The sequence below is a fragment of the Perissodus microlepis genome, chromosome 8 (genome assembly GCF_051167445.1).
Source record: "Perissodus microlepis isolate ML-2025 ecotype Zambia chromosome 8, ASM5116744v1, whole genome shotgun sequence".
Classification (NCBI taxonomy): domain Eukaryota; kingdom Metazoa; phylum Chordata; class Actinopteri; order Cichliformes; family Cichlidae; genus Perissodus; species Perissodus microlepis.
The window spans coordinates 6,679,768-6,692,969 of record NC_140468.1 but is presented as its reverse complement, the minus strand read 5'-3'; the positions used below and the strand labels follow the sequence as shown (position 1 = coordinate 6,692,969).

General features: G+C 39.5%; 1 protein-coding gene across 2 annotated transcripts in view; it reads left to right on the top strand.

The window, feature by feature from the left end:
* Positions 1–13,202, top strand: part of LOC146381256 (ankyrin-3-like) — a 182,524-nt gene that overhangs the window by 18,511 nt on the left and 150,811 nt on the right. The window contains exon 1 of one of the 2 annotated variants that reach the window (XM_084937199.1): positions 1,375–1,824. The exons of the other annotated variant lie outside the window; for it this stretch is intronic. Within the exon in view, the coding sequence (XP_084793325.1) occupies positions 1,759–1,824 (66 nt within the window). The 5' untranslated portion in view covers positions 1,375–1,758. Of the gene's footprint in view, positions 1–1,374; positions 1,825–13,202 lie in introns of those variants that run through there. 2 annotated transcript variants of the gene reach the window in all.

Below are 13,202 nucleotides of genomic sequence, written 5' to 3'. Positions count from 1 at the left end.
CTGACTCACATTGGTATAATCCACTCACAACACACACACACACATAAAGGGCAATAATCCACAGTGATCCACCACCAGGGGCTTCCTGTCTTTGTTAATTATTGATAAGGAGGAGGCAGTGAGGGGTGTAATGGGGGTGGTTGTTGAAGAATTTTTGTCATGCTTTTCCAGTAGCAATCCATCACTTCTTTATTTTGTCCTCTTTCTCTTTTGAACCTGTTACATGAGCGTCTAATTGTAAAGATTAATAAGTTGGTATGAAATGTCCTCGAAAACCTGTCCCTTTGTGTTGTTTACATTCCTGCACCAATAAAAATGGGGATGACTGAAGTGGATTGGTTGACAGCTTTTGTCAAAAAGAAAATCAAATAAAAATCTCTCTCTCTCTCTCTCTCTCTCTCTCTCTCTCTCTCTCTCTCTCTCTCTCTCTCTCTCTATATATATATATATATATATATATATATATATATATTTATTTATTTATTTATTTATTTTAGTGGTGATAGAATCATGATTGAACCAATTTGCATTGCTCATTAAATTCTAAAAGAATAATCTATTTATATCATATCTATAGCTATATTTATGTATATGTTGTAAGTGGGTGTGGCTCAAGAAGCTTCTAATCAAGAAGGTTGGTGTTTTCATTCTTGGTTATAACTGTATGCATACCAAAACATCCTTAGACAAAATACTAAATCCTAAGTTGCTTTCCAATGAATTCATACACTAAATAAAATACAGCATATAAAAGATTGTTCTGAAAAGTGAAGTCAAGACTGAATTCAAGAATTAGAATAACTTTATTGTCAGAAATCAGTTCATAATAAAAATGCTCATAGTAATCAGTACATACTCATACGTGTACATAGATAACACCTAAAAAATATAGAAATACACTACAGGATCTTATTAATCAGTAAACTAAGTACATTTGGCACAAATAACCCCTTATACACTTTTTTACTAAATAGCAGCGTGCTCTAAAGTCATCCTAGTTCAAAGTTGTTGTCATCATATCTTTAGCAAGCTGAGAGGGACAAAGAGCAGTAGAGTAAAGCAAAGAAAGCATCAATTATGTTGATTAGCACTGTCGTAGCTGAAACCAATCCACTGGTTCACTGGAGTCTTTCATTTTTGTTCCTTGGCCACCTCACAAAGCTAACATTAATTAACGGTAACAGAAAGAGTCATTTTATACGTCTCTGAACCAAAATCTGGTTTCTATTTTTTTCCATCTTTTTTTTTTTTTAAAGAAGAAATTATCTCTTGCCCTTTAAACTGTGACAAGCACATCCACACACAAAAACTCAAGCAACCGCTGATGAGCTGGTATTGATCCCTATTAATACTCAAGCCTTTGTACTGTAGCTTGTTGCTGCTCTGCTTTCACTTGTGGAGCGTGTGGGAGGCGACGGCATCCGAAGACAGGTACAAGTGAAGTAAGTGAGCAAGAAAGAGAGACAAAAACACACACAGGGACGGAGAAAGAGCGAGAATGTGCGTCTCTCCCCCCCCACCATCACTCCTGCTGAGCTGCCTTTTTGGCTTCTCTTCTCGTGGACAGAGTGTGTGTGTGTGTAACTCTGTGTGCGTGTGTGTTTTTGTGGAAGTGGGTGTGAGCAGCTGAGCGAGTTGGCCGCTGCGCGTGCTGAGAGTGGCCACCGCTCCACTCTTCACCGCTCATCCATGCTGGATTAAAAAAAACCTTTTTTGGAGTCATACAAACAGCTGTTGGGGACACGTACAGCTGCTGCCATGAGTGAGGAGGCTAAAGACAAATCTGCGGGGAAGTCGGCTCATCGCAAGAAGAAAGGGAAGAAGGTAAAAGAAACACTGAGCTCTACTTGGCTTTGTAAACAACATGGTGTGGCTGCTTCAGGTGAAGCCAAATTAATTGTTAGAAATTCAGATTAGAAATGAGTGCTGCTTGTATTTTTATAACAGAAGTTGTAGCATACTTTTCCAAAAAGGATTTTTTTTTTATTTCCATTATTTTGTCTTTGTGTGTGGATTTGATGCTGGAGAGCAGCTCTTTTGTTGTGGTTGCTATCAGCCTTTGTTAGGTGATTTGTTGATAGAGCTCTATCTTGGATTGCCGAGCTCTCTTAACATTTTTAATTACCTTTATCGGTCATATGAATATGGTAATTAATTCAGTATGGATGCAATATTATTTGATGTGATGTTCACTGTGTACAGTTCACTTACTGAAGTGACTCATACAGAGCGAAAGGATTCGTGATGTGGCAGTAATCCTGTGATACTTGAATATTTGTTTGTCTCACACAGTAATCAGCCACATATACAGGAATCTTGTCTCTTCAACAAAATATTTTAAATCTGATATTTTTTATTCCCTTTTAATCTGAATACAGTAAACCACAAAGTGTGATCGTAGGCATTAAGCACCTGTTAACCTGTAAAGATGCTCAGTGAGAGCTTAGAATAAGAAGTGGAAGAGATCAACAATGAAATGGAGGGGAGGGTACTCCAGGGAAAGCTGAGACAAAAGGATGACAAAGCAAGGAAAGGCTATGGAGGACAAAGAGGGAGAATAGGTGTAAAAAAAAAACTGAGAGGTGAAGAAGAAAAGTAGGACAGGGCTGGAAGTGAAAAGTGAACTGAGAGGTCAACATAGGGGGGGAAGGTGGAAATGGGGTGTCTTTGACCAGCAACTGTATTGAAGCCATTCAGGGTCACATTTCATCAAGACCGAGCAAATGTGGTAATGATTTGTTTGGATGGTAACGCAGAAAATGCTTTCTCACTGCTTATTGTGTGATCAAAATGGATTTGCCTTTGCTTAGCAGAACCATTAAGATTTATAGTTCTACATTAGCTGGCTGTCTGCTGAGTGGGTGGAGTTCTGTGTGTGTGCGCGTGTGTGTGTGTGTGTGTGCAGCTCTTGGTTGTAACAAAAAATGCACACCCTTTTAAAGAAGAATCTCTGAAACTATGGTAACAGTTAAGCCATTTTTGATTAAATGTAATCTAATCAAATCACATTTGCTTACACTTACTAGCCACTTTGTTAGGTACACCTGTTCAATCACTTACTAATGGAAATATCTAATCAGCCAATCATATTGCAGCAGCTCAGTGCAGACATGGACAAGGAAAGCTGCAAACCACGTATCACAATGGGGAATAGAAATGATTTAAGACTTGGAACTCGCATGGTTATTGGTACCAGATGGGCTGGTCTGAGTATTTTAGAAACTGCTGATCTACTGGGATTTTCCTGCACAACCATCTCTAGGGTTTACAGAGAATCATCGGAAAAAGATAAAATATCGAGTGAGATCTGGTGACCCCCCCCCTACAGTCACCAGATCTCAATCCAGTAGAGCCCCTTTGAGATATGATGGAATGGGATATTCACTTCATGCATGTGCAGTCAACAAATCTACAGCGATTGTGGTGTTTCATGCAAATATGGACCAAAATATCTGAGGGTTGTTTCCAGCACTGTGTTAAATCTATACCATGAAAAATTAAGGCATCCGAATTAAGGGAGTCCAACCCAGTTCTAGTTTTTATTAAGGAGGATAGTTTAGACAACAGAAACCCTTCCCTGTCTTTAGCCAGGGGCTGCCATTAATCTGCCATTAAGTATAGAGTGACTCTATCACTGTCTGGCACGAATTAATGTGTGAATAACTGAATGAGAGCAGATTGAAACACAAGGTTAAGAAAGGTTGGTCCTGTCAAAGTGTCTATGAGAGCTCAGTGAAGTTCAACTGATGTCATTGCAGTGTGCAAAAAAGGCTTTACTTCAGTGCAGCACTACTTTATATTATTATTTGCATAAATGTTTTTAAGAAATGTTAAAAAGATCTTGCCTACCATCTTGGTTTGAATGCATGACATTGCCCTGACTCTCAGCAATGATTTTCATGCTTCAGTTCATCTTATTGTTGCTAATTAGCAACTTTGTAGTGAGATTTGGTGACTCTTCATACCTCTTTAGCAACATTTATTCAAGTAGGCACCTAGTGAAAAAAGGGTGGGAGCTCTATCTGTGGAGTGAGGAATGCTTCCCTCTGTACTGTTTGTGTGCTGTGTTTGCTTCTAATTCTTCTGGATAATTGTACCCCAAAAATTATGTACAACTAACACTGCTACATCTTTAACCGGAAGCTTTGGAGATCTGCTGTTGATTACCATCAAATATCCAAAGCTTGCTAGCCATTTTAAAAACCATAAATTACTTTGTTCTTCTTGCTGAAGTGGAGGTGGATGTGTTTTACTGTCTATACAATTTGTGGGTTCTTTGTGGCCCTACTGCCGCAGACTAAAAACTGCAAGCTAAGCATCATTATTCTGTAAGATTCAGCTTTATGTTTAGTCAGCTATTCCTAATAGCCTCTCTGCACAGATACACCATAGTCTTCTTTATGAATTCTATGTAACAGGTGTTTCTTGTCGTCCCAGAAAGCAACATCCCATACATTTACTGCGCCTTCTAATATTGATGTCCTTTGGAAGCAACATTATATCAGTACATGTTAGGCTATCATACTGGTGCTAAGATTAATGGTTCCTATTGTGTTTCAGGAATGCAAGTAGGCAGTCAAGAGAGGACAGAGGGAAATGAGGCTGGAGAGAAATGACCAGAAAAGTAGTGGGTAAAAAGACAAAGGAGGAAAAGGCGACCAAGTTAAACAAAAAAGCCAAAGGAAGAAAGAAAGAGAGGGAATGTGATTAATAAAGTGCAGAGAGTGAAAAGAGAGGAGCGATTGGACTGATAACCTCACGATTCGGTTGTGGGACGGCGTCTCAGCTGATGAGAGATGACTGCTGTGTCGCTGTGATCCTGTGAGGATGAGACAGTCAGGGAGAAATGTGAAGGAAGGGGAGAAGTAGCAGCAAAAGCAGATGGAAGAGTGCAGACTGAAGTGGAAGAAGAGGAGCTTGATGGCTCTATTTTAGTAAAGAAGCAAGAAGGCAGATGAAGAGATGGGTAGGCAGAGAGTGAAGAGGAGGGATATAAAGAGGAATCCAAAGACAGGATAAGTAGAGAGATCAGGAGGATAATCTGGAAAAAAGGAGGGGTCATGTCTCCGCTTTGAGATGAATGTTGCCTCCACTTTTTGCCTGTTGCTATCTTCGGTGGAAAAACCAGAGTGGAACAGGAGCACAGTTGTTGATGACAACATGCTGGATGAGTAACGCAGGAAGATCCAAGAACCATCACACACCTCTAAAAGGAACAATTGAATGCTTGCATGTGGGTGTGTTTAAAGTGAAAATTATGTGAACCTGGTGTTATATTTCAGTGGGAGGACCTCAGATGAAGCTCAATAAACGTACTGTTGTCTCAGCTGGGTTAATTCCAGTTTATTTCCTTTTAATTTTTCTGTTGGTCATAAATTGGACAGCCCAATTCTGCCCCCAACAGTTAGCTGTGATAACATGTACGTTCTCCAGCACTCACCTGGGAAAAACTTTCAAGCTTATGATGCTTACTTCTACATACGCAATTGCTGAATTTGTGTTTTGGGGAGAGTTTCAGGCCCACGTTGGTGTCCATGTGATTAGCTCTTAACCTTAACTTTTTTGACACTACTTCCTGGTGACAGTAGCTGTCTGCAGTGGGTCTGCATAATCAAGAGGCGGCCTTGGCCTGGAACTGAAAAATAAAGCCAATATAGAATGGGCAGAAACTGCAACTTCCCCTAACAGCCACTTGAGGCTGACTCCTAAAGTGAATCAGTCCCTATACTCTAATTTCAAAATCCTCATCTTTACATAACCCAAAAGCATATTTTTATCCACAAAAATATGGTTTTGGCCTCTGTGGATAGTTTACTCCTTTATAACAGAGTGGGGTTATTTTGACTCAACTGGACCTGGGTCACTGGATTTGGCCTCGAGACATATGGATTGTTGTGTGGTACTGATCATATATGAGGTTTTTTGGTTCAGTTTTGCTGAGCGGACTTCTAGTGTTTAATTGTGTGTTCCTTGGCAGTAAGAAAAGCTGTGTATTAGGGCTGCCACGATTAGTCGACTAGTCACGATTCCGTCGACTATCAAAATCGTCGACGACCAATTTAATAGTCAATGCGTCATTTGAAGCTTTGTAAGATTCCCAAAGACGCAGGAATAAGTAGTAGGATTTAAGAGTGTAATAACAGACTGAAACAGAAGATGGCAGCACTGCATGTACAAGGATGCCAGCTGCCGTTAAACCCCGAAGAAGAAGAAACTGTATCCCAGAATTCATAGCACGGCCCAGCTCAGTTTCCAACAATGGCGGCAGCTAGTTAGTTTTAATGTTACTCTTATTATTCGTTCTGGGTCACAAAATAAACGTTTAACATATTTTCAGGCGAGAATGTTGCTGTGTAAACCTCAAATACCTGCTCAGTTTATCAAGACACCACATCTTTTCAAAAGCGCTCCGACATTTTCGGAGACGTCTGTTACCCACCAGCTCGATAGCTAGCCGGGGGCAAGGCTCACTAGAGCCCGTGAGAACACCGGACTCCCGGCAAATCGTTTTCAAACCCACCGCCGTCTTTCGCTACTCAGGTTAAACATGAGATAAAAGTCACTTAGATAACTTAAAAATGTTATTGTTTGGCTTTTTTCAGTATTTTATTTGTTCCTGAGTAAATCGGTTTGGCTGAGATTATAGTTTTAACACAGCTGAATAAACGTCAAGCAGACAACTGATTATCAGAAGTGTGAGATGCTCGAGAATATACTCCGGTGTCCTGTTATATTTTAGATAGCAAGGAGCAGACGGCTGAGTTTATTAAACTCCACCAAAACAATCTGCAAATTTCATTAAAATGTAATAAACTATAATCTTGTCTTTATTTTTAGTTAGCACATACCTTAAACACTTAAAGCTGTAAGCTAATGATATTTATATAAGAGCAGATGCATGCTGGTGCAATAAGCTGTACGTTTTACGTCCAATGGATGATGATCTGATTAGTCGACTAATCGCAAAAATAATCGGTGACTAGTCGACTATCAAAATAATCGTTTGTGGCAGCCCTATTGTGTATGATAACAAAGTTAACTAATGTTAGCTGATAACTTTTTCATCCAAATACAGTATATTCTGGCTCTTAAAACAAACATTGAGGTAAATAAAACACCAGTGTTAAAGCTTCAAAATGCATAGTCCAGAAGCAATAGCTGACATAATGGTGGCTTTGTATATCTTTTATGTTGTCCAATGCTACGGACTGCTAATGAACTTGCACAGGCTATTCTAGGGTAAATACTACATTTCCCATCCTGCAATTCAATAACCTGCTAAACTTCTTTTGTTAAACCTCTCAGCTGTGTTGGTAATCACCATCACACATTCACTGCACTCAGAAACTGCTACTTTCACTCTGCGTCATTATTAGCTGTAGAGTCATCCAACCGTCATTGTGCCGTCTGTAAAGTGTGATGCATTGTATAGTGGGAGTTGTTAGCAAACATTGTTGTACATGTCATAAACCCTTAGCCTTTTTTTACTTCCATTGTGCAGCTTTTGAAAGCATCATAAAGTGGACAAAAGTACTTAATCAAAATTTCAACAATCAAGTAAATCTATAAAAGTGCTAATGAGTGCAGTTATGCTGTTTTATTTTTATAACTCGGCGCCTGGTAATTAACCTGGGTGGACTGGCAAAGTGATGTTGTCATTATACTGCCTACAGATAAAATATTTTTAGAGTAGCCAACAAAAGGTGATCCTATTTTTTCTTGTCTTTATTACATCATGTTTTGGTCTAGGTTATTACATATCAGCGGTTTTCTTTAACGTAAAGTCTCTGAATGTTGCAGAAATGGAAGCAAGAAAAGGTGAGAGGCGGAGACCCTGTGGGACCAGAGAGCTTAGCAGGTGTGTTAATGGATGTAACTATGACAACTAAAGACCTGCTGGGAGAGGGAGGAAGTGAGAGCATCAGAGTGGAGCTGTGGAAGTTAGTCATCAGGTGCAGGGAACGCATAAAGGCTCACGCACTATGTGAAGTTGTTTCATAAGTGGAAATTGTTCAATTGGGCACTAGAATGCACGTAAGTTTGCCCAGAGTAAAAGTGTCTCTGAATAAACTGGATGAACTCGAGGTTTGGAGGATGAACACATATATATCAGCTGTTACACCCTGTGTGGGTCCACTATACACACATATACACTTGGTTTGTATGTCCAGAATGGACTCATGCAAGTAGGGAAGACAGGAGACGGCATGCACGTGTACCAAAAAAATACCTCAGCAGAGTGTGGAGGTGGAGGTGCCAAATTCTAAGAAATCTCTTCAGTCTGCTCAGAAGTGATGCTGGTTTATCTAAATACTTAATAAAATATGACCAAATCCAATCACAATGCATGATAATACATTCATGTGAGGTATCAGCTCAGCTCTGCAGGTTCAGATTGACTTCAGGAAAAAACATTCCATCTGTCAGAGGTAGGTGAGCGGCACATGTATGCCCGGTGTATCAGTGTTTTTGTGCTGTTTTAGTAAGAGAAGTGGACTATTGCTTATGTAACATGACTGCCCACGTTCAGTCATTTTCAGCCCACACCCTCTCCAGTGTCAATGCTGTCAATGCTTTCAATAGGCACGAACTGGTAGTTTCAGCACACTGGCAAACTGCTTTATCTGCAGTAAAGAGCAAGAAAATAGAGTTGTTTGCTGAAATTTTACTTTGGCATTTACAAGAAATGTATAAATGTTGATCTAAAGCTTTTACTGCTTACATGACTGCTTTGTTTAATTAGTAAATAATAAGGTCTTATCTTTTGAGTATCCTTCCCACTCAGAAGGGTTTATAGTGACGATGCTTTAGTCAGAGGTTCATGCAAAATACAGTGGATGGCAATAGTCCTCACATCAGAATAAATGTAATCAAATTACTCAGAAGCTTTATTAATATTACACTCCCATAACATTGTTTTATATAAATCTAAAAGGTTCAAAACTGACACAGACAGGATATTTCTATTTATTATAAATTCTTTATTTTTTCATTGGTGCCTATATCGCCTGCAGTGCAACTCGACTGGATTTCAGCTGCATTTTCAGGTGTATTACGCTATAATATAGCTTGTAACTATAACTCTACAAAAAAATACAAAAAGAATAATTACTTGGTTATTTTCATATACACTCACTGGCCTCTTCATTAGGTACACCGTGCTTTGTACTGGGTTGGAGCCCTTTTTGTATTCAGCTCTGTCTTATTACTTCGTGTCACAGAGTCAACAAGGTGCTGGAAACTTTCCTGAGAGATTTTTGTCCAGTTGATGCAATAACATCACACAGATGTTACTTCCTGATTTGTTGGATGCAAATCCATGACGCCAATCTCCCGTTCCACTACATCTTAAAGGTGCTCCCTTTGATTGGGATATGGATTGCAGAGGCCGTTTGAGAACAGAGAACTCATTGTTACGTTGAATAAACCAGTTTGAGATGATTTGAGCTTTGTGAGATGGCTACACTGTGGTCATAAAGGAATAGACATGACATAATCAGTAATCAATTGGCATTTGAATAATGCTCACTTGGTACTGAGGGGGCAAAGTGTGCCAAGAAAATAACCCCCACAGCATTATACCACCAGCAGCCTGAACTATTGGTACTAGGCAGAATGGATCCATGCTTTCATGTTGTTTACCCTATGTTGTTTGTGAACCTACCATCTAAATGTTGCAGCAAAAATTCAGACTCTTCAGGTCAGGAAGCTTTTTTTCAAGTCGTCTGGTGTCCAGTTTTAGTGACCTGTAGCCTCAGCTTCCTGTGCTAAGCTGACAGGAATGGCACCCAGGCTGGTCTTCTGCTGCTGTAGCCCATCTGCCTCCAGAGACGTTTGTCTGGATACCTTGGTTGTAAGGAGTGGTCATTTCATTTACTGTTGCCTTTCTTTCAGCACAATGCTGTCAACGAAACATTTCACATTGTATTTCTATTTTTGAAGTTATTCTGATAAAACCTTAGAGGTGGTCGTATGGGAAAATCCCAGTAGATCAACAGTTTCTGAAATATTCAAACCAGCCCGTCTGGCATAAACAACCACGTTCAAAGTCTTTTAAGTAAGATTATAGGTATTATATGGGGATTATTGACCTAGTATTAATTAAATTTTTAAATGGCGTGGTTATTGGCAATACATGCACAGTGCGACACCTCCGTACAGAAATTTGGAAAAATGCGGTATTAGAAAAATAAAATCAACTTTTCAAGTAGGCTGTCAGCTAAGCTGTATGTGTTTTTATAAATTATGATGGTTCTAAGCAACGTGAGAGTATTTACACATTGGCCTGAGTTTCCTTCTTTTCCAGAGGGCGGTGCTGGGTGGAGTCAGACAGGTTACCCTACACCGGGGTTTAATCCCAGTTGGAATGCCGGCATAGCATTTTGCAAGCACAGAGCTGGCTGTCCTCCCGTACAGTTCACCATTCCTGTTGAGACGGACATTGCCGGGGATATCTGATAAGTCTTCAGACAGTGTTATGAGCCATTGGTAGAGTTTGGCCCGGTTGTACTATGAGTGCCATATTGCAAGCCATTCCCTGAGAGCAGGAAGTGCTGGCTGCACAGCGTGACATTAACTGACGAGATGGCCCATTCTGAAATTCTGCTGGCTTGCTCAGAAAGTCTGCAACGTTATACTCAAGTCACACCCATGGCATCATGTACCAATGGGGTGGAAACAGCATTAGAGGGAACCAGTAAAGTGAAGAGATTTTTAAAAGTTGCTAATAATAACAAACTCCACTTTAAAAACGATAAGACGGGAAACTTATAAGTGGACTGGTGCTGATTTTGCCCCAAGAAATTGTTTATGCATCTTTTATTACAATCTTACACTTCCAATTACAAAAATAAGCATCTGATTTATAGTAAAGACTTCAATTATTTTTCTTTAGGAGCAAGACCTCCTGAACAGCTGTTGGAAGTATTTGACATGACGAAGTACGGTGGCCCCTAGAGACAAAGCACCTACAAACTCCAAAACACTTGCAAACTCCAAAACACATGCAAATTCCAAAACACTTGCAAAATACAAAACACTTGCCAACCCAAAACACTTGCCAACCCCAAAACACATGCAAATTCCAAAACACAACGGAAGTGCTCCAGGACGCTAGGGGCAGTGTTGAGCTTTTGTTACCTAGTAACTACACAAGCCAGGAAGTACCAATGACCGGATTTGGGCTGTATCCCAATTCAGGGTCTGCAGCCTTAAAGGCCGCATTATAAGGCCGATTACGTCACAGCGACACGACGAAGGCTGTCCCAATTCAAAGGCTGCTCGAAATGCGGCCCTCAAATGCGTCTTTAATTTCCCTGAATTTTAAGGATGGGCCCAACATATCCCAGATTTCATAGCGCGGCGGTGGTGTGGATAATTTTGCCGAAAAAAACGGCGGAAGCGGAGCCGCCGAAGAGTAAACTTTCAGAAGTAAGTACTGAATATTATGTCACTTATTTATGCGCAAATGTTTTTATAATGAAGAACATTAAAACATTACTGTTGGCCACATGTCGGGAAAGTTATGTGACATTAGCGATGTTTGTACTAACTTGGTTTTAAAGCCTTTACTTCAAAATATACGCCTTTCAATAGTTGACTTTTTAATCTTACAGAGAATGTGATGATTTTATGGATAAATAAAGTCAGTCATATATCCACAAACACAACAAGCTGAAAGTCAGTGATGCTGCTCGGTTTGCAGTCCTGAATATCACGGCACAAGCAGGATTCACTGCACTGTTAATGTTAGCTGTGTTATATTGCTGCCTCTGTTCGGTGGTGTCGAGCCAAACGGACTTTAACGTGTGTTTGAACGAGCTGACGGTTCACTCGTTAAGCTGAAAGAAAGATGCTTTAATCACAGGAGTCACACATGTGTCCACTGTACCATCTGGGAACTCTTTTTGTTTCGTAATAACACAAACTAAATCCTCTTTCTTTTGTGCTGTTTTGTAGCAGTGTGTACACCTGAGACTGTCACCTGTCTGTCCTTCACTCTCTCTCTCTGTTTCTTTCTCTCTGATTGTGTAATAAAAGTATGAACATTCATTTATAAGTTACACTTGTGTTTGAATCCTGCAGCTTATCACACAGTTGATTTCCATGTGTGACAACTGCAAGTGTCCAGAGTGAGGACAGACTGAGGGACCCACTGCTGCACATCATCTGTGAGGCTTTGCATCCCTGATGATCCACCAGGACAAACTCAGCAGTGTGTGAGGAAGAGGAGGAGGAAGGGCCAGCAGCAGCTGACAGATGGAGAGAATAGACAGACTGTTCCCTGTTTTTTGAAGGACTGCTAGAAAAGTTTAGAATCACTAATTGTCTGTCCTGAATCAGTCTTATTAGGTAATGTTCAAATAATTTTATCCTCCCAGTGTTTTCAGTGTGGGAGAAAGTACTCAGGGCCTTCAAGTTACACACTATGAAAGGCAGCAACAAGTTTAACATTCAGAAACCTAAAGTATGTATCAGCAGCAGAATGGACCTAAAAATAAATGTTTGTTTCAGTTCTATGAAGCTTTGAGTATTTTGGATCAGTAGCACTGCTGTGTTTGTTGCATCATATTGCTGTAATTGTTTATATGCTTTATATATTCTGAGGTAAGTTGATCTATAGTGTTACATCATATTTTATAAGGATGTTATGTGTTTGTATACTTTCTGCCCAGTTTGACCCATTTAGCAGAAGTCAGCCTGTTTAAGGCTCTGATATCTATTCTGTATGACTTAAAGCAGTTATGACATGGTCTGATTTTCTCACCCAATAAAGGAATATTTAATATATCAGTCTACTCTTCATTTTATCAGAAACAGTTATCACAGCTTGTACATTTTCTTTTTATAAATATATGTAAGCAATGAGCCAAATTTAGTAATGCTAACATACTGAAGGAACAACATTTGTCTCTTATATATGATACACCTATATATACACTGTCAAAGACACTTGTCTTTGAGTGAAGATTTAAGGTGATAAGACATATAAATAACTGCAACTTGAATCTGTACTGAGGCTCAGTATTTGACACAGAGTTCATGTTCACTGCTGTAATAGCTAATAATGATTAATATAATAACTATAATATTGGCCATATTATATTTACATTACCAAAGTGATATGACTTTAGTCTCATGAACAACATTAGCTAATTGTTATTTACTAACTAATCTTAAATGACTGTTCAGTACAGAAATGA